Here is a 24,437-nt window from a genome sequence, read left to right on the forward strand (position 1 = left end):
CTGTGAGATGTTAGAAAAAAAAAAGGCTAACTGGCTTTCAGTTGCAGGCTTGCTTCCAGACAAGCAATTCAGTTGAACAGCTGAGATCCCCGACCTTTTGCAGGGGCCTCTGCCTCCTCCCCCTCCTCCGTGTCTTAGCAAATATTAATAGCCAAGGGCCTCACTGAGTGTGGTTTTTAATAGAATCCAATTTCAGTCCATTTAGAGTGGGACTTTTCATGCTGACTTGGTAATTTGAACTCTGTCATGCCTGATGGGCTGAATGCACTTTCCCTGTCTGTGCAGCCTGCTCGGGGCTGGGGGGAGAGGGCATGTAGGTAAGGATGCAGGGGCCACCTTCACAGAGCAGCTGCAGATCAGCTACTTCCGGCTCACAGCCATTTTTTCTCTCTCCTGCCCTGAGGCATGGGAGTAGGATCCCAGGGCCCTGGAAGGAAACAGGCAAGGCCTTCTCTCTTTCCTGATGGTCGCCATCCTCTTACAGCCCAGAAGCCACTGGCCTCTGGGTGGAACCACAGGGAGAAAACTGGATTGATCTTTGGATGGGACTGGAAGATACTTGGTTCTGAAAACCAGCAGGATTATTCCAACTGATTGCTGTGCAGTCTCTGATATTTTGGGAGAGGGCATGTGAGAAAGTAAGTGGCTTCCTCTGCACTCCCCTCTACCCCACCCCCACCCCCACCGAGTACGCGTCCTATTTGATTAGAGAGTAATCTGAGAGCCTATTGGGAGTTCCTTCTTTCTAGAGTGCAGTGTGGGAAAATGGAGGATGAACATACTGGTATTAGCCATACCATAACTGAGGAAACCGGGGCTCACAAGGTGGAGGGAAGAAAATGAATGTTTATTCCACGCTTAGCCTGTACTGGTCACTGGGCTAGGAGACGCCTGCTTCTTAATCCTACTGATAACCTTTTACGGGATATAAAATTATCCCCATATATAGGGGAGGAAAATGAGGATCAGAAAAGTCAAGCAACTGCCCCAAGGTCACACAGCGAGTGGGTGTCACAAGTGGTATTCAAACAAAGCTCCGTGGGTCTGGGTGCTCTGATTTGTCTGCTGGTCTAGCTCACAGCGCTCCTTCACCAGGGGGGTCATTGGAAGCACCTCAGGATATTTTTTAAAAACTATAGTATCCTGAGTATTATCCCCAGGCGTCTGATTCGATGGGTCTAAGGCAGAGGCTGAGATTATGTATTTTTTTTTTAATTTTTTTTTCAACGTTTTTATTTATTTTTGGGACAGAGAGAGACAGAGCATGAACGGGGGAGGGGCAGAGAGAGAGGGAGACACAGAATCGGAAACAGGCTCCAAGCTCTGAGCCATCAGCCCAGAGCCTGACGCGGGGCTCGAACTCACGGACCGCGAGATCGTGACCTGGCTGAAGTCGGACGCTTAACCGACTGCGCCACCCAGGCGCCCCAGAGATTATGTATTTTTAAAAAGCTACTTCAAGTGATTCTGATGTTTTGGGAAGCACAGCACTGGGGCGCGTGGCTTCTCTTCCAACCTGAGCCTCCTACAGTTCCTCAGTTTTCAGAAGCACAGATCCAGTCCAGGCCTGCATTTACCCCAAGTAACATTTGCCACTGAATCCATTAACCGTTCATTCCAGGCTCAGGGCTTAGTATTTATCGAGCACTTACTGTGTGCCAGGCATTGTGCTCAGCATTCTGGCTGCAAAGGTGAATAAACCATAGCACCTGTCTTGAGGAACGTGCAGGGAGTGAGCGAGACAAACATCAGTAGGAAGGTCCAATTCTTTGTAGCAAATGCTACCCACAGGTAGGCTTATGTTGCTTTAGAAGTACAGACCACGGGGTCAGGGAAAGCTTTTGAGCAGTGATGCCTTGGTGGAGTCCTATAGGAGTTAGCAAGACAAAGAGGGGATTGGAGGGCTGAGGCATGGCCTACTAGGCAGAAGGAACAGCATGGAAAGGCCCAGAGACCCAAAGCAGTGAGTTTGGAGAATCACAAGGGGCTGTGTGACTGTAGAACATAGGATACTGTTGGAAGAGGACCAGGAAGGGAGCCTGGAAGAGTCAGTGGGAGAAATTACCTAGGGAACCTTGTGTGCTATGCTTAAGATTTTTAAGCTGTGGAATGACATAATCAGACCATGTTCTGGAAGAGGAACTCTCACAGAAATGACAGGGTGGACCGCAGGCAGAAGGAGGTGGCAACAGAGAAACAAATTAGTTGCAGAATTAAGAATTTATGTGTGTCAAAAAGCACCATAAACAAAATTTGAAAGCAAAGCACTTGGAAAGCCTATTTGGGATGTTTCTTGACAAAAATAACATTCTTAATAAAATTACAAATTGGTAATAAAGATAAACATAGCAATATCAAATAAATAGAAAAATCACAAAGAAACAAGTACAAATGGTCAGTAGGCATTTGAAGATGCTATTCACTAATAATTGAAGAAGCGTGAGTTCAAATAACACTGACATACCATTATTTTCCTACCGAACTGGGAAAGGTTTGATAAGCGACAATACCCACTATTAGTGAGGGTGCGGGGAACAGGGCACTCTCAGGTCTGCAAATAGGACAGTGCAAAGTGTAGTACAAACTTTCTGGAGGGCAGTTGGCAACCTATAACAAAATTCTTAAAAGTAGCCAAGCAATTTCCTTCTTGGATTTTATCCCAAGGAAATGGCCATCGGTGTATGCAAAATTTAGCTACAAGAATGTCTGCTGCAACATTATTTACAGTCAAGATTGAGAACAAATGAAGATAATCGCTATTAGGAGATTGGTTACCAGATGAGAGCCCATCCACATAATGGAGGTGCTGCTGAAAAAGTTGGAGAGACATACAAAAAATGTTTCGTCCATGGTATAGGAAGTGAAGGAGTACGAAGTACAAAACAGTGTGTCTGATGTGCGACCATTTGTGTGTGACAAAAGAATATATACGCATATATTTGAAAATGCATAAGTGTTTTTGGAAGGATATACAGCACAAGTAATTGGAGGGAACTAGATGCTGGCAGACAGGGTGGAAAGATTTACTTCTTGCTGTAGAGCTTTCTGCCCTTTTTGAATTTTGTATCTGTGCATGTATTACATATTCTGAAATAGAAATACACATTTTGAAAAGTAAGTTACTGAAGAGTATATACACTGTACTCCAGTTTTTGTCTTTAAAAAAAGAAACAACCCTGCACGGGCACGTCTACATTTATACCAAAAAGAATTTAACGATGAGTCCAAAAGGATAGCTATGTTTGTCTTGGGAGGTAGGATGACGGATTGGAGTTTGTCTCCCCCGCCCTCCCTAAATTTTCCACAATACACACGTGAGGCTTTCCTAGCAATAACAAGAAAAGTACAATTCCCCCCCACCCCCCCCCCACCCCAAAGAGTCTATCACAAAAGTCCAAGCAGGATGACGAAGCAGGTCACATCCAGGTTTCGTGCTCCAGGTCTAGTTCAGGGACATCTGCAAACAAAGCATGTGATCACAGTCCCTGCTTGGGGGAGGGATGGGAGAAGGAAGCTGAAGGTCTGCTAAGGTGAATAGACCTGATTTTGCTTACTCGCTCTCTTAAGTCTCTGTTGGACAAACGCACAGCAAACTCAATCCCTCCGCCCCAAACATCGAGCAACACCGCCAAGGCAGCTTTTTACTTTGGGATCACTTATCTTTGGGTCACAGTGAATGGACTCCAGTAAGCACGTATGTGTGAATCGCCAGACAATCTGGTTTTCCACATTTCTCTTTAGAAGGATGGCAACAGTCTTATCCCCACCTGTCCAGCCCTGCCCCAACTTACTGGATGAGGCAAGACCCTCTCTCCTGCTCCATGTTGGAGCAGTTAAGTCCAAATCCTTCCTGATGGCACGAGGGAGCAAAGGATGACCGTGCTGGTTGGAACTGGTTCTTCAGTCCACCTCTGACCTCATCCTCAACCTTCAGACCCTGACAAGCAGTTGGCCAACTCACAAGCCTTCCGGGCTGGAAGCTTGGGAACAGGGGAGTTTTACACACGTGCCTATGTTGCGTATGCTGCGGGATGGCTCTGATCTGGGGACATGTGAAACCACTCTGGAAGAAGAGGGCAGAGGCAAGGATATGGTAGGCGTGGGGGAGAATGTGGCAGCTTCTCCTCTTTCCCAGAGGTGAGCTACCGGCAAGCAACTGCGAACCCCCCTAGAGATTCCTAGCACCTTCTCGAACCCTGGCCGGAAGCCTTTCAGGAGCTGTGTGAATATAACCTGGGCTTCTGGCTCCGGGGCCCCTCAGCGGTGATTAGATCCTTTAGTGGTAGAGCCTCTGATTACACAAATAACCCATAATTACCTTTGTGTTTCCTTTCAATCTCTACCTATAATTGTGAATCTTCCCCGATGGCTGGGGGAATGCTAGGTGGGTTGGGATATGTGCTGACATCAGAAAATAGAATGAACGATACGCAGAAATAACTGCTAGGTCTCAGATGTCTTTTCCTGGCCCGTCCCCACCCGGACCACTGGGGAGCCTAGTGTTAGGAACCTTTTTTTAACCTTGAGCTAAATACAAGAGGCAGCCCACGTGTGGTACCTACTATACCATTGGCACAGTCAAGGCTTTTCAACCTAATACACACTGTCCTGCTCTCGACTGGTTGTAACCGCTCAATATAACACTTTGTAGAGCACCTATTACTGACTACAGAGTAGTTAGTAGCTAGAGCTCTGGAGTCAGACAGACCTGGTTCAAATCCTAGCTATGCCCCTTGAGGCCATGTAACCTTGGGATAGTTACTGTGTCTGGTTTTCAGTTTCCTTCTCCACCTAATGGAAATAGTGTCTCGTGGGGTAACTGCATGAAAGAAATGAGATTATACATGTAAAGATCTGAGGACAGTGCATTTAATAAATGCTAACTATTAACATTATTGCATCTGTATATATTTTAATTTGTACAATATTGTCTCACTAGTCACACAAAAAAATACACGAAAGTGCTTTGAAAAATTTAAAGCATCATATAAATTAAAGGTGTCAGTGGTGATCATCTCATAGGAGTATTTCTCAACTCTTCCACCTCCTTAAAGACTGGGACTACATCCTATGTCCCACAGTGTATTGCACGACGATGGGCAAACAGTAAGCCCTCAGTAAATGCTTCTTATTTGACTGGAGCAACATGGCATAGCGTAAAGAGCGTCGATATCGGGAGACTAGGCTGGGATAAAATTCGTTTAAGGCAGGAGGGAGCCAGTCTGCAGTCATAATTTATTCATTCAACAAATATTTGTTGAACACATTCTATGTGCTAGATATTGAGTCCAGATAATTTCATCACAAGGAGGCCGTGCAAGTTCCCACAAAGCCAAGTCCCTGGGCAGTCTCCACAACACCAGCCCACTCTACTGCACAAAGGCGGCGGCCCACATTGTTCACCACCGGACAAACGGCCCATTGCTGTGGGGGAAGCCAGTCCTGCCCGGCTGGAAGTAGCTCTGAGAGTTGGGGGAGGGAGGGACAGTGAGAGAGTGGGCCGCTCCCAACAGAAATGACAGGAACTGCTGCCCGTTAATGTATCTTTATTTACACTCGGTCCACAGTTCGATCCCCAGTCCATACAATGCTCCTTCCCCTAGACGTCAGCTCCCCTCCCCTCCGTCACCTATGCGGTCGGCCCCGGGCCCACTTCACCCTGCCCCTCTGCTGTCACAGCTGCCTGCTGGGTGGGAGTATGGCAGAATGGTATGTGTGGTCACCAGAGGGCACTGAGAGTGGGCTTCAGTGGCATGTGAAACCTGGCAGAGTCTCAGATCCCCAAGGCGGGGGAGAGAAGAAAGCCGAGACAACAAGTGAGGGAGGGAGGCAGGGGCTGAGGTTACGGGGGGTCGGGGTGGGGAATCCAGTGTACAAATTCAGGGTCTGTTGGCTTAACCGATGCTTCTGGTGTTTGTCTCATCCCCGCATTCGACACGGTTGCCTGGAGATGCTCTGGCGTGTCGGGAAAGCGTGGAGGGGTCCAGCCCGTGGTCTCCGTGCCTGCTGCCTCTGGGACGGTACACCTACCAGGCTCTGCCTCCGTCAGAAGCACTGGCCAAAGTCAAGGCTGCAACAGCATTCCCAGCCCGTAAGAGTCCTCTCCAGCTGTCCCCGAAGAAGTGAGGTCCCTCTCAGTAGCTGACCTACTAGAGAGGGGGACTCTCCATTGCGGGCAACCGACCAGATTCCCAAACTGTGTGTCTCCTTCTCTTCACACCGGGAGCAGACAGATTGTGGAGGAGTAGCAGGAGGAAGGAGGGGGAGCCGGAAGAAGTGGGGAGAAGGGAACAAAACCCAGGAGGGGCTCTTCATCGGGCTCTTCGCCTGAAGTCCCAGGTCTGGCGCAGGTGCAGCTCTAGGGAGGTGCTCTGGTTACATGGCTTCCTTCTCTCTCTGGGAACACCTGCTGAGTTTCATCTCTGTCAGCTGGATATACCGGATCACGTTGGTGTCTGCGAGGACAAAAGCACACCTTAGGGAACGCGTGGTGGGGGAACTGTGGGGGTCTCTACGCAGATTCAGGTCAAAGCTGCGTCTGCAGATCACGGAGCCTGAGGGGGGCGACCAGGAGTCCGGCCTCCCCTCCACCGCCCCTACCAAATGTGGACGGGTCACTGGGACCCAGGGGGCAGATGGGAAGGAGAGGAGAGCGGGGGACTCCCTCCACTTACTCCCAGGCAGCAGCAGATCCCAGTGGTGCTGAGTCAGCACAGCTGGTGGAGACTCTGGAGTTTCACCTCAGGCAAGTTACCAACTTCTCTGAGCCTCATGTCTCATCCGCAGGAAACAGCCTCCATTTTTCAAATGCCTACTTTGGGCCGCGCTTGCTACCTTCATTATCCATTTAACCCTCATTACAATCATCTCGAGTACCTGGCATCATCCTCACCGTGACAAAAGGGAGAGCTGAGCCCTAGAGAGATTAAGACGCCCAAGGAGACGCGCGGTAAGTGGTGCACCTGACTTGGCAGCCTGCCTCCCCTGGGGATCATGGTGCCTTCTTCATAAAATTGTTGCGAGGACCAAAATAGGTAAGTCTAAAAGCGCTTCCAATGAGCGATACATATTGAGGGAATGTAAATGTTTTCCAATCGAAGAGTTTAAAATGACTCTGCTTCATTGTCTTATATTTGTCTTGATCAGTAAGGTCAGGCACCACCTCGCCACAAATGGGGCATTCCCCCCCCCCAATGTCAGGCATTGAATTAGTGACTGGGGCATGGCAGGGAACAGCCACCTAGCTCTACGCGCACCGGGATACAAGGGCTTCGGGGCTGCCTGGGATGCGACACTTCAGGAAGCAGAAATGGATGTCGTCTACTACTCAAAAATGCCAGCGGTAGCATCTAGAACGGTGCTGGCATATAGAAGCGTCCAAGAAAATTCTGTTAAACGAGTCCTTCGTCCTCACGTCTCCCTTAGTCTGCGCTATAGAACACAATTCATATGCAGAAAACAAATCAACAGCACATAAAAGGAAAGACATGGGTGTTCTTTCGAACCATGGGGAGAAAAGTATACATTTGGATGTTGGCAAACTGGTCCTGAGGTTCTTAAAGTCTTTTTGAAGGAGAATCACATTTTTTAAAAAATCAGCCACGTGAACAACCATGGCAACATCAAGTCAAACTCAAGGCAAACATAGTAATGCCACCGGTTACCTCCTCAAAGAGGCTCTTCCTGACGACCCGGCCTAAAACAGCACCCCCTTTACTCCTGATTCTTTTACGCTGCTTTATTGTCTTCCTAGCACTTACCACTACTAAATATTACATTATCTGTCCATCTGTTTACTGTCCATCTTCCTCTGTCATAACGTAAGAAACTCCTTGAAGGTAGCAGCTTCCTTTGGTTCGCTATCTACGCAATACTTCCTGACCCATTGGACCCGCTCAATAAATATCTGTGGAATGAATGCATGGCTGAGCTGGTGGATATGAATTTAAGTGGGTGGTCCAGGTAATGCAGGTTCTAAGAAACGGCACTTGACCAGAGAAGTCAGAGCACACTTCCCGTAAGATGCCGAGCCTAGCGCCAAAGAGCATCCATTCGTATTCTGTCTCGCCAAGTGGAGCGTGAGATCCTCACAAGGTGGGACTATACCTTCTCAGTCACATCCCTGGCGCCCAGCACAAACTGTGGCATGCACTAAAAATTCAGTATGTATTTATTGAGTAAGTGAAAAGAGCCGGATCCTGGGTTGGAAAAAAAAACAACAACAAAGAATTCCATATTCTATTTGAAAGAGGTGCCCAAGCTCCCTGGAACCCAGACCCCAGGCAAACGCACGGACTGTTTAGTCTCCTCATTCCAGGTCCTGGCCCACACTGGGCTGTGCCAGCAAGGGAGCTGAGCACCACCAGGAGAAGGCCTCAGGAGCTGCCAGCGGGGCTGACTGTAAGAAAACAAAGCAATTGTCGCCTTCCTTACCTGTCGGCTGTCGGGTCCTTGCTTCTTTCAGGTAGTAGAGGGCTTTGTCATAGTCTCCAAGGTGGTAGAAGGCCACACCAGACCGGTAAAGGGCCTTGAAGTTCTCTCCTTCTTTCTTCAGGACTTTGAGGCAATACTCTTTGACTCGCTCATAGTTCACCAGCTCGGCCTGGAGGAGGCAGGCTACAGAGGGAGAGGGAAAGGAAGGGAAAAGTTATCAACACCGCAGACTCAGAATGTCTCTCTTTGGTTCTTTCTCCCTGCCCAGAAAAGGTTTAGTCGCGTTGGGGCTTCACATGGGATTTGTCATCAAATAATCCAGGGTCCTCGGACTCAGTTTCATGACCAGCAAGCTGTGTGACCTTAAGTGAGTTACCTGGCGTGGCATTATGGGTCGAATTGTGTCCCCTCCAAAAAGATATGTTGGAGTCCTATTCTAACTCCCAGTACATAAGAATGTGGCTTATTCGGAAATAGGACCTTTACAAAAAAGGTAATCAAGTTAAAGTAAGGTCGTTGGAGTGGGTCCTAATCCAATATGACTGGAGTCTTCATAAAAAAACACACTATAGACTGAATGTCTATGTTCCCCCCCCAAATTCGTATGTTGAAAACCAGTCCCCGGTGAGATGGTATTTGGAGGTGGCTAAGTCGTGAGGGTGGAACCCTCATGACTGGAATTAGTGCTCTTAGAAGAGACCTTAGAGAGCTCCCTTGCCCCTTCTGCCACATGAGGACATGGCGAGAGGATGGCCGTCTGTGAACTAGGAAGCAGACTCTCACCAGACACCAGATCTACTACCTTGATCTTGGACTTCCCAGCCTTCAGAACTGTGAGGAATAATTGTGTTGTTAGAGCCACCTGGTCCATGCTATTGTTACAGCAGCCCAAACAGACTAAGACAAGGGGCAAACACAGAAACACAGAGACAGAAGCACACGGAGCTCAGATGACATGAAGCGACACAGGGAAAACATGGCCATCTATTAGCCAAGGAATGCTTGAGGTCACCAGAAAGTAGGAGAGAAGCATGGGGCAGATTCTCCCTCACAGCCCTCACCTTGATCTGGAACTCTGACGCGAGAAATTTCCATCGTTTAAGCCGCCAGCTTACGAGACTTTTGTTGTGACAGCCCTAGGAATAAGCTCCAAGAAGCAATAACAATACTAACTGTGGCTAATACTTGTCAAGTGCTCACCTTGTGCGGGGCGCTTGTGTCACTGCTTGTATTCCCTGACATGATCCTCGGGATACCACGAGGTAGGTCCTACTCTTCTTCCCATTTTACAGATGAGGAAGCTGAGGCCCAGAAAGATCAGGTCATTTCCCAAGGTCACATAACATGAGAGAGGCAAGGCTGAAATTTAAATCTAAGCTGCCAGGCTCCACAGCCCAAGTTCTTTATTGAGTTGGTGAGGGGATTTTCTAAAATAATGGCCATAAAGTATTTAACACAGGGCTTGGTACACAGTAAGTACCCAAGGTGTTATTTAATATTCTTACAATTCTTTTCAACCCTGCACCCCTTCAGGGACAACTGCCTCTGACTTTCTTCAAGTTCCCTTTCATACGAGTTTGTCTTTGCAGTTCCTAGGAGCAGGGACCTTTTGATGGGCCAGTGCCCAGCCTGTACAGGGCACACCTCTGGACCCGCGAGGCCCCGTGTCCCTGCTGAGGCTGGCAGGTACCCGTGGTGGGGCCCGTTCCTATTCTCTATCAGCCATCTCTGAGAAAATCATCCCTCCTTGAAACTTTCTCTCACCAGAAATCAGCCAGAGGGCCAGGGTCAGGGTCAGGGTCAGGGTCAGGGTCAGGAAGCGCGTGAGAACCTGGAGAGTGATGCCCTCTTTCCTCGCGTGCCCAGGGGCCTCCCTGCCTCACCCTACTCCCAGCCCTGCTGAGCTAGCTACCTCCCCCTCCGTGCGATCACTCAAATGTTTAGTAGGCAGTGAGCAAAGATTGTCTTACACATGACGGAGGGATTGCCAAAAAATGGGATGCAGGGCAGGGGGAAAGACACCTGTCTGCTTCTTTGAAGTGAATAAAGAGAGAATAAAAAGAGACGTAGGAAACAAAAGTGCTCTTCCCGCCAAGACCAGACTGGGTGGTGGTGAGAGAACGCGGACCTCCAGGCCTCGTGCTCCCATTTATCGTACATGAGACGAAGCATGGTCTCTTTGGGATGGAGACAAGTCAGTGATTTAAATCTTCAGGGGTCTAACTTCAGCTGTTTTGATCCTTTAAACAACCTCCCAGGGGTCAGAATTGCTGAGTAGGAGACCTAATGCCCTTTCACTGGGCATTCTGGGCAAAAATAAAACCCCAGAGCAAAAAAACCACATCCCTCTTGTAGGCTGAGGGGGAGGGGCACCACACAGTCTCTCTCAGGTTGAAGGTGTGAGAACCAGGAAGTGGAAAGAGAGTCAGCCTAGATCTAGAAACTGACCCATCAGGTTCCACAGGCCCCCCGGGGCAGAAAGCCAAAGGAGGTGACAGAAGTGACAGGCCTGCTAGTCCCTTGGGAGTGGGCGGCTTGGGTCACAGAGAACCAGGATGGCTGGTGGCCAGGGGTCCATCCGGCGGAGCTCCTGCCACCAGCCTCCTCCTCTCCTCCATCAGCTGTGGGGACCCCTGTTGGAGTCCGCCCTGCTGCTCACAGGGCTCTGTGGACAGGGAGGGGTTTCTCTCAAGGGGGTTCCTGTGCATGGCTACCCGTGTGGGACTCGGCTCCCACACCTGCTCCCAGAGCTAAAGGATTTCCTGTCTGGGCTCCCACGTGCCTCATTTGGCATCCTCACTGCCCGGGCGGGGCCGCCCTCTTCCCATCTAGCCGTCCATCTTCAGATGGACACTTCTGTTTGCTGACCTGAGCAGCGTAGGAAGTGGACCTTTGTCTCTTTTAAAAACAGCTTTTGAATGTCTAAAATGAGGGTGGGGTGTTGGGGAAAGGAAGCAAAGAGGGCTGGGAATGGAAAAGATCCTCCTCCTCCGGGGCAAAAGGAAGGATAGCAATCAAATTCTGGGAATCGTTCCGTGCGAATGTTGCAAATTCCCCTGCAGAGCCAGATCCGGTGGGAACTGTGATACCTGACTGTGGACCAGGGTTCAGACCGGGTGGGAGGTGGGGCCAGGCTGGTAAGGGGGTGGGGCCCCAGCTGGCACCACAGGCGGAGCCCAGGAAGACAGAGAAAGCTAGACTTGGGTCTAAATGGGCTGCCGTCTGAAGGCTGGCCAGAGAGGTGGGATCCAGAGGAGAAACCTGGGGTGCCAGGCCAGAGCTCTTAAGAGGGTCCAGGAGGGAGGGGGAAAGAGGCAGTCTGGAAAGCTGCCTGCAGCCCTACCTATAGGTGATTTTTAGGTACCCCTCTAGTTGGGTGGGGAGCTATTTAGGGTTCATATAACCAGCCCAAGGGAGAGGTAAGAGGGGATGTTTGTAGGCACACTCTAAGGAGTGGAGAGAGTTCAGGAGAGGTTGATCAGCAGTCTCCTGATGTTCCTTCCACGTCGCTATGCCCACCATCCAGGGCCTGGGGATTATGGTGGACTTTCAGAATGGGTCATGTCATCCCACGGCCCTTTCTTCCTCTTAGTGGTTAATCCCTTACCCCATGTCAGAGATGGCGCTCAGTACCTCACGTATACCACACCTTTTCATCTTCACGGTAACCATGAAGCAGGTTCTATTTTTATGCTTCTTTTACAAATGATGAAACCCAGTTCCAGAGAAATTAAGTAACTTACTGAAAGTCACTCAACTAGGAGGTGGTAGAATTATGATATTTACCCACTTCTGCCAGGATCCCCAGACTGTGCTCTTGACCATGGGTATCTGTGGGTCTGTGTTTGAAGCCCTCCAAAACCCAAGTAAGCCCTGGTAAAAGCCACGTCACCTGCGTAAACCACCTTTCTCTGTGTGGTAGGGTCAATAAGGCAAAAAGCAATCCCTAACTGCACTGGGCACTGGGATCAGTAGTGAACCAAACACCTACTCTGTCCTGGAGCTAATGGGCTGGTGGGGAAGGCACGGGTTCCATGATCTCAGATACTCCCATGTGCCAAGATGGAGAAGGAGAAGGGAAGAGTGGGAACACACTGAGGGGGAAGGGACCTCAACCAATATACAGTATCATGGGAGGACTTCATGGAAGAAGTGGTATTTAAGTGAAGCTCTGAAGACTGTTCCTCAACTTAGCGCTAAAACATCTTAGGCTGGATAATTTTCTGTCGCGGGGGAATGCCCTGCCCGTTGTATGATGTTTAGCAACATCCCTGGCTTCTACCCACTGGATGCCAGTTGTGAGAACAAAACAATGTCTCCAGATATTGCAAAACGTCCTGTGGGGGGTAAAATTCCCCTCTGTTGGAGAACCAGTGATCTCAGTGGTGGAAAGGAGAAAAAGCTTTCTAGGCAGAATCTTTTTCTTTTTCTTTTCTCTGTTAGAGAAAGAGATGGTGGTGGGGGGCAAATGACTTATTTGAGGAGTTCTGGGGAACCACACCTGGTTGGAACAGAGAGATGGAAAGGATGGGTAAAAGGAAGGAAAGGTGAGGGCACCTGGGTGCCTCAGTCAGTTGAGCGTCGTACTTCCGCTCAGGTCATGATCTCCTGGTGCGTGGGTTCAAGCCCCCCCTCAGGATCTGTGTGGAAAGTGCAGAACCTGTTCAGATTGTCTGTCACCTTCTCTCTGTCCCTCCCCCCACTCATGTATGCACATGCTCTCTCTCTCTCTCTCTCAAAAATAAAAACATTTTTCTAAAAAAGCTGGAAAAGTAAGATGAAACCAGGACACCCAGACCCTTCTGGACTGTGTTTAGGATCTGGGACTTTGTTATTAGTCACCTGGGATGAAGAAATGGTTTGACTAGGTTGGCTCAAGTGGAGGCAGAAAGACAGGGGAGGGGGATCAGTTTAAGAGGCAACCAGGAGATAGAACATTAGGGAACCTCTGAAATATTTTCCCTCTGCTGTCACATTCGTGTGGTTAAAGCCCTTCATCCAGGAGGGCTAAGACTGTCATTTTGGGTTCGCTGATGATTCAGAAGTATTCTTCCACGTTGTTGTAACCTGGTCTCCATGTGAATTAAAGTTTACAATACGACAGTCTAAGTGCTCCGCTATATGGAATGGGCCAATATTTTAGAGTACTGGGCTGGGGATCAGAAAAACTGGATTCTAGTCCCACTTTTGCCATTAGCCAACAGTATGAAAATCACTTTCCCTTTCTGGGTCTCAGTTTCCTATCTGCAAAGGGAGGGGCCTCCACTTGGCTGAATAATCTGTGCTCTCCATTGCAGTCTAACAGCCTATGAATACAAATGGTTGCCACTTAACAGAAAGATGCCATTGTTTCATTGGTTCCTCTTCGAAAGGAATTCTGTCTCCCTGTGACTTATGGTGAGGTATCTTCTGTTGGGGATGGCACTCAGGAGTGGTAGGGCAGAGATCAAAAGGGCTTCTGTAAAACAAATCTCCCTCTATGTGGAGATTTTTTTTTTTTCCACATAGAGATTGGATTGTGTGGTCTCCCAAGGCCATGGACCGGGGCAGGATCTTCCCTGAAGGGAGTAAGTTCAGCCACCATCAGTCAGTCTCAGCAGACGAGGCTGTGAACTTGGGAAGGCAGGCCTCATGCTGGATGGAGAGGAAGCTTGTTCCCGTCTGTGGCCTCCACTCTGAGTATATATTTGGATCCAAAGATGTAGTCATGTGGTGGCAGAGGGGGTGCAAAGTGGGAAGCCGTGTCCACGGTGGACATGTAAAGATAGCCCTGAGTTCCCAGACAATCACACCCGGAAACCCTTTTGAAAGAAATGTTATTAACCTTCCGGTCTCTGAGTCTTCTGACATGTTTAAACAAATGCTGCAGCCCTGCATCAACCAAGCTGTGGAGAATTAAGACAAGTTTCTAATGGTTGGGAAGAAGTTCTAGAAGAGAAAAGCCTTCCCCAAGCCCATAATGGTGACAGAGGTTGTAGACAGTGCAAGTTACAAGAGAAAGGTAAATTGGGGGGGACAAAAATTGGGCTATAAATGTCCAACCATCCCTTGTATGTGGAGATTCCGCTTCCACCGCCAACCTTGGGTGGTTAGAGTATGCTTTTATAAAAGGAGCTGGCAGGCTTTCTTTACTCCCCAAAGGGGTCTGTGCTAGGAAAAAGAGAATCGGCAACCGAAAGAACCCCATGGCCCAGCCGTGCACTCGAACAGAGGAAATCATATGTTTGATGTTCTCCAAAGCAACCACACTGAGACCTCAGGCTAAAACATGTCAGGTTCTCCTGGCTCTGGCACCTGTTTTGTTTTTGTTTTTCCTGGTGCACGCAGGGCATAGTGACTGCCTGGGCAAAGTGCCACTCACTGGCATGAGATGAAGGGAAGCTGGATGAGAGAAGGAAGGACAAGTTCATGCAGTCATTGGTTTTCTTCTTACAACTGATCTGCTATAGTTTGTCCTTACCAGCTGCCCAGAAGGGAAGCATGGACTGGACGGGAGGGAAGGAAAGACCGGATTGGGGCCGGGAGTGAGGAGAAGGAGGTTGCCCCACTTTATGGGTTGAATTGTGACTTCTCCAAAAGATAAGTCCTCATCCTCAATACCTTAGAATATGATCCTATTTGGAGAAAGGGTCTCTACAGAGGTAATCAAGTCAACATGAGGTCACTAGGATGGGCCCTAATTCAATACAGGGCCCATCAATACAGGGTTCTGGTGTCTCTAGAAAAAGGAGAAATCTGGACACAGAGACAGACACACATATGGGAAAGACGATGTGAAAAGACATAGGTAGAAGGCGGCCATCTACAAGCCAAGAAACCTAGGCCACAAGAAGCTAGGAGAGAGACATGGAACGGACTCTCCCTCAGAGCTCTCAGAAGGAACCAATGTGAGCAACACCTTGGCCTTGCCCTCCTAGCTTCCAGAACTGTGACAAGACTTCTGTTATCTTAAGCCACACTTTGTGCTGCTTTGTGATGGCAACCTTAGGAAACTAATACACCTTACTGCTCATCCCTTTGAGACGTGGGCTCAGGGAGTGGCCATTACATTAGTGGGGGGAAATCTCCCAAAAGTGGACCAAACTATTTGGTTTTCGAATTTATTTTTAAGGGGTCACGGCATAGCCGTAAAGTGGATGGAGTCTGGATCGGGACGGAGGTGACATTCGGAATATTTAACGACCGGGATAGGTCATAACCTATCCGGACAGGCATATAGTATTGTGCCATTGTGCCAGTTCTGGGGTGTCCTGGCTGAACATCAATTGCTCGATCTGGAGATCCAGGACTGGGCTGCAATCCAAGCTCTGCCACCTAGTAGCCCAGGCCCTTGAGCATGTTACTTAATCTCCCTCGGCCTCATTCTTCTTATGTATTAAGTGGAGATAATAATATCTATTTTGTGGGAACACTTGTGATGAGAAAATGAGAAAATTAACGTATGGTATGTGCTTCACACGGTGCTGGGCACAGAAACCAATTCTCATAAGCGCCAGCTCTTTAGGAAGCCATTTGTCAAACATGGTTTCCCCAGCAACGTGTACATTCGTCAGAGAACATTTCCATTTTGAGTCCTACACACAGGGTATGACACATACATACCCAGAGCTCAAGCCGGATTTAAAGCAAATTTTCAAGATGGGTCAGAGACATTCTGGAGGGTGATTTAGAGGGTCTTTCTATGACAGAGCCGTGAGAATGCAGCCTGGGCAGTGAAACGACGGAAACTTTACGCGTGTGGCTCCGTATCCAGGACTGGAATGACCAACCCCACCCCCACCCCAGTTCCACCTCTCCATGAAAGCGCTGATTTTCTCCTCTACATACACAAATGCTGGAGTTCAGAGTTCTGAAAACCCTGATTTCTTTTGATTTCTCGGTTTTGCTTCACGGCCTGGACGTATATAAACTCGCACGTGCCCCCAATGCTCCCCAAACCCAGGTCTGAGGCTTGGTTTTCCCTGCCGGTTTTCCTTTCAGAGGTGGGTCTTCTCTACTGGGAGTGGATGGGTATATGCAGAGAACATTCCAAAAGTAGCTTTGCAGCCAGAAAAGGGGGCTTAAGGGAATGAATGGAGTGGGGCTCCGGGCTTATTTTCTCCTCGCTTACACCCGGGACAGCCTCTGAGTCAACAGGTGGTTCTACCCCTCTACACACCCAACCGCAAACAGTAGTGCTGTCTGCACCTGCTCCCTCATCGAGGATGGATGAGCAGGTTCCATAGTCAGTATCTGGCTGACAGCTTTATGGATGGGGTGGGGCTGGACCCAAAGTCACTGAGCTCCTCTGCAGCCCCAATAATCCAGGAGAGCTAGGAGCTCTAAATGCCAGCGTGGCAGGAAAATTAATAAGTCAGCTCCTGACTCTATACAGCAATAGAGAGTCTGGCAGGTGGGGGGGAGCAGGGAAGTCGGAAGTGTTTTTAGCAGACAAGTTGCTGGTCAGTTTCAGTGCTTCTGAGTTAGTTGATGCGACGGTGTTCCCAGCAGTGGCATTCACGCGTGTGTCCTTGGGTTAAAACGCGTCACCTCTCATGGTCTCAACTTTGAAGTGGGTAAACATAAAGATAATTGTGGTTGCTATCTACCTTTTCCTTAAAAAAAAATTTTTTTTAAACGTTTATTTATTTTGAGAGAGACAGAGAGCCCGTGAGAGCAGAGCGTGAGTGGGGAAAGGGGCAAAGACAGAGGGAGCCGCGCCAAAGCAGGTTCCAGGCTCTGAGCTGTCAGCACAGAGCCCGACAAGGGGCTCAAACTCGCAGGCTGTGAGATCATGACCTGAGCCAAAGCCGGATGCTTAACCCACTAAGCCACCCAGGCGCCCCACTATCTACCTTTTCCTTGAAGGCTTGCTGGCAGGATGAAAAAAAGTCTGACATCTGACGAGAACCCCACAGACAAATGTTTCTCATTAAATCATCCGTGGAAACTTGTTTAACGTGGAGATCCTAGGCCCCATGCCCAGTGATGTGGATTCCCAAGGGCTAGGCCCAGTAACACACATTTTTAGTAAGTCCCCAGCGGGTGCCTGCGGGTAGCCTTCACCTTCTGAGTTGGTACTTTATATACTAGCATTTTGGATGTATGTTTCTTAGGGATCAACCAGTTGGTTAAACCTTGAGAGCCCAGGACAGCAGGGAGGAGCTCCAGGATTACCCTCGAGAGCACACACGTCCCAGATGGCCAATCCTAGAGCTAGAAAAACCTGCACGTGTGGGAAAACAATTGTTCTCCGGCAGATGATCAGCTTGTGACACTTTGGGTTCTTCTCTTCTTAGAGTCTAGAGACTTCTCGCTGGAGAACAGGAGCTCAGGCCAGGGAAATGGGGAAACAGGGCAGAAGGCTGAAATGGTCCATAATAAGCTCAAGAGAATCTAGCCCTGTACCAGGAGGAAGTGTCCATCCATCCTTCCGGAAGGGTAGTTAAATGAAGAGCAGATAACTTTTATTAAGTATGAATGGGCCAAGCACTGTTGTAAGCATTAACTCATTTCATCTGGATAACAACCTAAGGCTCTAGTACTTCTCTAGATGGGGAAACTGAGGCCCAGGGAAGTTCATTCACTTTGCCCAGGGTCACAAACAACTAAGTGTCAGGGCCAGGATGTGAACCTGAGCCACCTGGCCCCCGAGACTGTGCTCCCAAGTGTTACACACACTGCCTTCCCAGGATGCTCAACTGCCTATAATGAATTTTAACTCGTTTCCTTCACTGGACAGATTTGAGGCCTGAGTTCTGCTTCTTGTGAGGCCTAAGTGTGAGGCCCTCACAGTGCCAAACTGCCCACTCTTTATGTATACTTCTCATCTGGAAGCTTCCTGTATAACTCTCTAGATCCCTCTCTGCATCAAAGAGGAAAACAAACAAACAAACAAAACCAAGTGCAGAGTTTCCACCAAGCCTTTTTTTTTTTTTTTTTTTTTTTTTTTAAACTTCTGAAACCACCACATCTCCAATTCCATCCAGAGTCTACTGTTATCCTCCTAGGGCTGACATGATCCGTCTCTGGTTTCTTCCTGAAACAACCCCTACCTTAGCTGGTGCTTGTAAAACCAACCCCCTTAGTATTATTTTTTAACAGAAATTTTTGTTGAGGTAACTGTAGATTCACATGCAGGTGTAAGAAATAATCCATAAAGCTCCCCTGCACCCTTGACCCAGTCTCCCCCAAATGGTAACATCTTATAAAACTATAGCATAATGTGTTGGCCATAAGACTGACACTAACACAATCCTCAGATTGATTTTTGCAGCTTTACTTGTACTCGTGCGTGTATGTCGAGTTACATGCCATTTTATCACTTATGTAGATTCCTCTATCTACCTTCAAAGTTACAAAACAGTTCCACTGCCATCAGGATCCCTCCTATTGCCCTTTAATAACTGCATCTCTACCCCTCCTGTATCCCCAACTCCTCTTTAACCCCTGACAACCACTAGTCCATTTTTCCTTACTAAAATTTTGTCATTTCAAAGCATCACATAAAAGGAACCATACAGTACGAAGCCTCTGGGAATCAGCTTTTTTTCACTCAGCATAATCCCCTTGAGACGCATCCAAGTTGTTGCATGGATCAACAGTTTGTCCCTTTTACTGCTGAGTAGTATTCCACGGTGTGGATGTACCATCATCTGACCATTTCATCTGATGAAGGACATCTGAGCTGTTCTTGGTGTTTTGGTTATTGTGAATAACGCTGCTGTGAACAGTCACAGACAGCTTTCACTTGTCCAGGACAAATGCCCAAGGGTGCACTGGGTCATGAGGGAAAACATTCAATCTGTCATCATGTAGCATGGTGTTAGCTTTAGTTGTTTGGTAGAAACTATCAAGATCAGGTAATTTCCTTCTATTTCTAACTTGCTGGGAAATCATTGTTTGTTTCTACTACCTGATGGTAATGGTTTCCTGTTGGGGACTCTTTTTTTTCCAATGAGGTCAGATCTATAGGTATAATCATCAAGTGGACCCTTTAGTTTTCCAGAGAATAAAATGATTTTTCACAGCCATATACTCAGATCATGCCCATCATTGCAATTATTCATGAAACATGTCTTCTTTGCCCTTCCAGACAAGCATTCTGTAGGGCATCTTTAAATCCTCCCACAGCAAAATCACATCATTGTGATTTGCATACATTGTATGCTTGATAAGTAGCAATACCTAACTTTAGTATCTTGTTTCACAACTCCCTTGACCTTCAAGATGACTGTGGGAAATAGGTATTATTTGTCCTGTTTCCAGAAGCTGAGGCTTAAGGAAGTTAAGTGGCTTGCTGAGCCCATCTGACTTATAAGGAAAGAGCCAGAGTCATCTAAACCCAAGTCCCATATTGGTTCCACTCCAGCTGACCTGGAAACCTGGACTCCATGATCTCTGAAGGTCTCTTCCGAGTCCAAGGCACTGGGAAACTGTAAGAGCAGAAAGATGGCTGTATCTGTTCACACCAGCCTTGCCCTGCTTGGTGCCCAGACAAGAGCTCTCCTGCCAGTGATGCTGCAGCTCCCACTGCCAGGAGTGTGTGGCTTTGTCCAGTGGGTTCAGTCTCCTCTGGGGCCATTCACATTCATTTCTGGCCTTCTGTTTTCCAATCCAGCACATGCTCGCATTTGATTTGAACACACACTGCCAACGGCTTCCTTTGCTTTCTTTGTTTTAGCAAAACTGTCTTTGAAGAGCCCTACTTTGCACCAGGACCCAGCTGCTCTTTGTTTCCCCACCCTTTGACTTTTTCACTTGGATGTCCCCAACATTCAAGAGCTGCTTGAACAAGGGATGCTGCTCTCACCATCGCCACACAATTTGGGCAGGGCCTCTTAGTAAACTTATTTGAAAAAGATATATTCGGGGCACCTGCGTGGCTCAGTCAGTTAAGTGTCTGACTCTTGGCTTCAGCTCAGGTCATGATCTTATGGTCTGTGGGTTCAAGCCCCACTTCAGGCTCAGCGCTGATAGGATGGAGCCTGCTTAGGATCCTCTCTCTCTCTCCCTCGCTCTCTGCCCCTCCCCAACTCACTCGTGCTCTCTCTCTTTCTCTCTCAAAATAAATAAACTTAAAAAAAAATTATTCAGGGGGGCCTGGGGGCTCAGTTGGTTGAGCGTCCAACTTTAGCTCAGGTCATGATCTCACAGCTTGTGGGTTCGAGCCCCACATCAGGCTCTGTGCTGATGGCTCAGAGCCTGGAGCCTGCTTCCGATTCTGTGTCTCCCTCTCTCTCTGCCCTTCCCCCACTCACACTCTGTCTCTCTGTCTCAAAAATAAATAAACGTTAAAAGAATTTTAAAAAATTATCCATCACGGCCTATGCCCAGGGCTTCATAAGGAAAATGGACAGTGTTGAAAAGACACTGGTACCTTCAAGGAGCTGACACTCTTCTTTTTCAGCCTTTCTTGGCCAGCACTTAGGTGTTAACATGGCAGGTGAGAGCGCTAAGGTGAAAAACCCATCTAAAATCCTTTAAGTTGAAGGCTCATGTTGATAGTCCTTTAAGAGATGTCAGAGTCTGCTCAACAGAGTGTAATGCCAAAGCCTGAGGTCAGTTCAGCTTCTTGGTGCCTTCGACATACCCCTGTTCATGAGGGAACCACTCAGGTGCTATGGTGGCATACTGACAAGTTATCTCCCTGTGGCCCCTAATTCTCATTCTTGACCTCACTGTGGTAGACACACAGGATAGGAATGGGTGGTAGGACAGGATTAATGCTTATTGGAGTCTTCATTAACATCCCTTTCTTGGGTTGGAAGTGGGAATGGTGGGGGGAGCAGCTGGGCCATTTGGAATGTGATGATAAGTACATACCTAGCAATAGAAGAAACCCATCGCCTGAAATTATGTTTACCTTGCTGGCTCTGGCCAAGACACATGTCATGCTTAGTGTCAGGAATTCTGAGCCAGAATGAAGGGAAATCTCAGAAGCCAAAATCCCATCCTATTTTCCTTTTGGACTTTAAAGAAGGCTTTTCCTGGTCTGATGACCTCGCCCGCCATCCCTTTGGACCCCAGCATCCTCTCTCCTATTCCTGTTGCCTTCCCCACAATCCTCCCATGGCACCTGTGCAAACATCATGTCACCAGATATTTTGGGGGTAAGTTAATTAACAGGCACATATGTAACAGAAAGAGCACTTCTGTGGCCTCTCTATGGCAGCACTGTTTATATTAGCAAAGTGTTGGAAATAACCAAACTATCTACCAGTAGAAGACTGGTTAAATAAATAATGGGACATGGGTATAATGGAACATGACATACATTAAAATCATGCTGTAGAAAAATACTTCATGACACTGAAAAGACATTCTTAGTGGAAAACATAGGTGGAAAAATAAAGGTTGTAAACATTTGTGCAGTACAATGTGAATCTTGTGAAAAATAACTGTGTGTGTGTGTGTGTGTGTGTGTGTGTATCAGGTGGAGAATTTGCAATAGCAGTCATCAGAGTTCCTCTTAGGGAAGAAATTATCCTTTTTTTAGAATACTCTCATCAGGGGCTCCTGGGTGGCTCAGTTAGTTAAGCATCCAACTTTGGCTCAGGTCATGATCTCATGGTTCGTGGGTTCGAGCCCCGCATTGGGCTCTGTGCTGACAGCTCAGAGCTCTGGAGTTCAGATTCTGTGTCTCCCTCTCTCCCTGCCCCTCCCCTTGTACTCTTTCTCTCTCTCTCTCTCTCTCTCTCTCAAAACAAATAAACAGGGGCGCCTGGGTGGCGCAGTCGGTTAAGCGTCCGACTTCAGCCAGGTCACGATCTCGCGGTCCGTGAGTTCGAGCCCCGCGTCAGGCTCTGGGCTGATGGCTCAGAGCCTGGAGCCTGTTTCCAATTCTGTGTCTCCCTCTCTTTCTGCCCCTCCCCCGTTCATGCTCTGTATCTCTCTGTCCCCCAAAAAATAAATAAAACGTTGAAAAAAAAATTAAAAAAAAAAAAAACAACAACAACAAATAAACATTAAAAAAAAAAAAAAAAGAATACCCTCACCAACTGCTCTAGTGGGTAAGGTGAAACTTAGAGATGAGTTGGAGGCAAATAAGGCAGATAAAAAGATGAGCAAACTGCTCTGTCTGTGAAACGACCTGAATGTGAAAGTGGGAGAATCTAAGAAACAGAAGGTTTGTAGGGGAGAAAAGAATCCGAGGAACATGGTAGGATGTTGGAACCTGCCAAAAAAAAAGTTAAGCGGTCGGGGCACCTGGGTGGCTCAGTCAATTGATCACCCAACTCTTGATTTCAGCTCAGGTCATGATCTCATGGTTCGTGACATCGAGCCCCACATTGGGCTCCATGCTGATGGTGTGGAGACTGCTTGGGCTTCTCTCTCTCTCCCTCACTCTCTGCCTCTCCCCTGCTTGCACGTGCTCTCTTTCTCCCTCTCTCTCAAAATAAATAAACATTTTTTTAAAAAGAAAAAGAATTTTGAATATTCAGTTTTTGAGATGTAAACCCTTTTGGATCCCGCAACCTTCGGTAACTGTACAGCCTGATGGGGTGATAGCACAGGATGTGAAAGGGAAGAGGCCACAAAGGGAAGAAGTGCCCCCTGGCTGACACCCGGGGAAAGTGAGCGGCATCCTGCAGGGACAGGGTAAGGAAGTCAGGGGTCCCCAGGGGTAGCCCCAGCACAAATGAGACAAACCCCTTCCTTCCTAAATAAACTGGAGAAAGGTGGACCTTGAAGTGGGCTAGCTGATATATGTTTATATGGACACAGAAGAAAGACTGGGAGGAAATCAACCCAAACAGAAAAGAGTTGACAGGATGGCTGGATGACAAGTGAGTTGTTGCCTCTTCTTTGAATTTCTTTTATTTGCAGTATCTTCTACAATTACAGCGTTTCACTTTTGTAATTGGAAAACTATGTTAAAAATCACCTCCGCCCATTATGTCTTCAAAGAGAGCAGGGGTAGAACTCCAAAGAAGAGTGCAGAGAAGGCTTCTGAAGGGTGTCCTGAGCGGAAAGCACTGCCTGTTCCCGGGGCCCTGACTTGGGAAGACCTGGGGCCATGAGAGGGCCCTGGGCATCATGGCGGAGGCACGCCTGCAAGGGGGGATTACCAGGAGAGTCCAAGGGACACGCCTGCTAGTGTGTTCACTCTCAGGATGCCTGTGCAAGCGAAGGGCCTTCCTCGTGGAATGCCAGGAGGGAAGCTTGGGAAGCTGGCACCAGCATGGGGCACAACAGAGCACACAGAGCAGGCCTGAGGCTACCGGCCTCACAGCCTCTCCCTCAGATGTCTTCCTCTCAAGGAGGCCTTGCCTTCCTCCGTGTCCCCTTCCCCTTCCCGCGAGTAAGCTTTCTTGCTTGTTAGGCTCCCCAGGGAACCCAACTGATCACAGCATGCGTCTTCTCTCCCTGGCAAATCCTACACTCTGCTCTCAGACTCTGAACTGGTCTGACTTGTGAGAGAGCCCAGGTTCTAACCCCACTCATTCAGTTCAAAGAGACGGTCAGAGGATCCTGAGGTAGAGGATGGAAAATGGCAGAGAACGGACTCTAACCGAAGCTTATTTGCCGATACAGTTTCATGCCGAAACACGTCTGCCTAGAGCCCAGCAGTCTCTGTCTCCTGGACCAACCTGTATCCCGAGAAGCTGCAAGGAGGCACAGACCCCATGTCCCAGCGGCCCTTGCTTCTGGCTCTGCTGCCCTTCAGAGGAAGCCTGATGGGTTACCTGTTCACTCAGCCTCCTGGGCCCAGGAACGCACCAGGTTCGAAACACCCACACTGAAGGCTATTAGTTTACACCTTGGTCACTTCCCCTGCCCTAAAGCCACTGACCTCTCTTTTGACCTCCTCTGTTTGCTCACTTGCTTCCCATACGCCCCCATAACCTCCTTTGCAGGGTCCTTTGTCCCTCCCGTCTCACATACTTTCCCGTCCTGGTCCCTACCGGAGTAGGGGTTAGATTTACACAAGCCATCATTTATTAATGATGCCTGCTGTGTCATTTCATCTCAATCACCATCACAATCCTGTGTGCTGCATATTATCACTCCCATACTATAAA

General features: G+C 48.3%; 1 protein-coding gene across 1 annotated transcript in view; it reads right to left on the reverse strand.

Moving 5' to 3' along the window:
* Positions 1–2,201: 2,201 nt before the first annotated feature.
* TTC9 (tetratricopeptide repeat domain 9) overlaps positions 2,202–24,437 on the reverse strand; it is a 33,645-nt gene continuing 11,409 nt past the window's right edge. Inside the window, exons 2-3 of the mRNA XM_086709423.1 lie at positions 8,434–8,616; positions 2,202–6,455 (exon numbers count right to left, since the gene is read on the reverse strand). Of these exons, the coding sequence (XP_086565549.1) occupies positions 6,376–6,455; positions 8,434–8,616 (263 nt within the window). The 3' untranslated portion in view covers positions 2,202–6,375. The remainder of the gene's footprint in view (positions 6,456–8,433; positions 8,617–24,437) is intronic.

The sequence above is a fragment of the Puma concolor genome, chromosome B3, assembly GCF_028749965.1.
Source record: "Puma concolor isolate L17-30 chromosome B3, mPumCon1.1.hap2, whole genome shotgun sequence".
In the NCBI taxonomy this organism is placed as follows: Eukaryota; Metazoa; Chordata; class Mammalia; order Carnivora; family Felidae; genus Puma; species Puma concolor.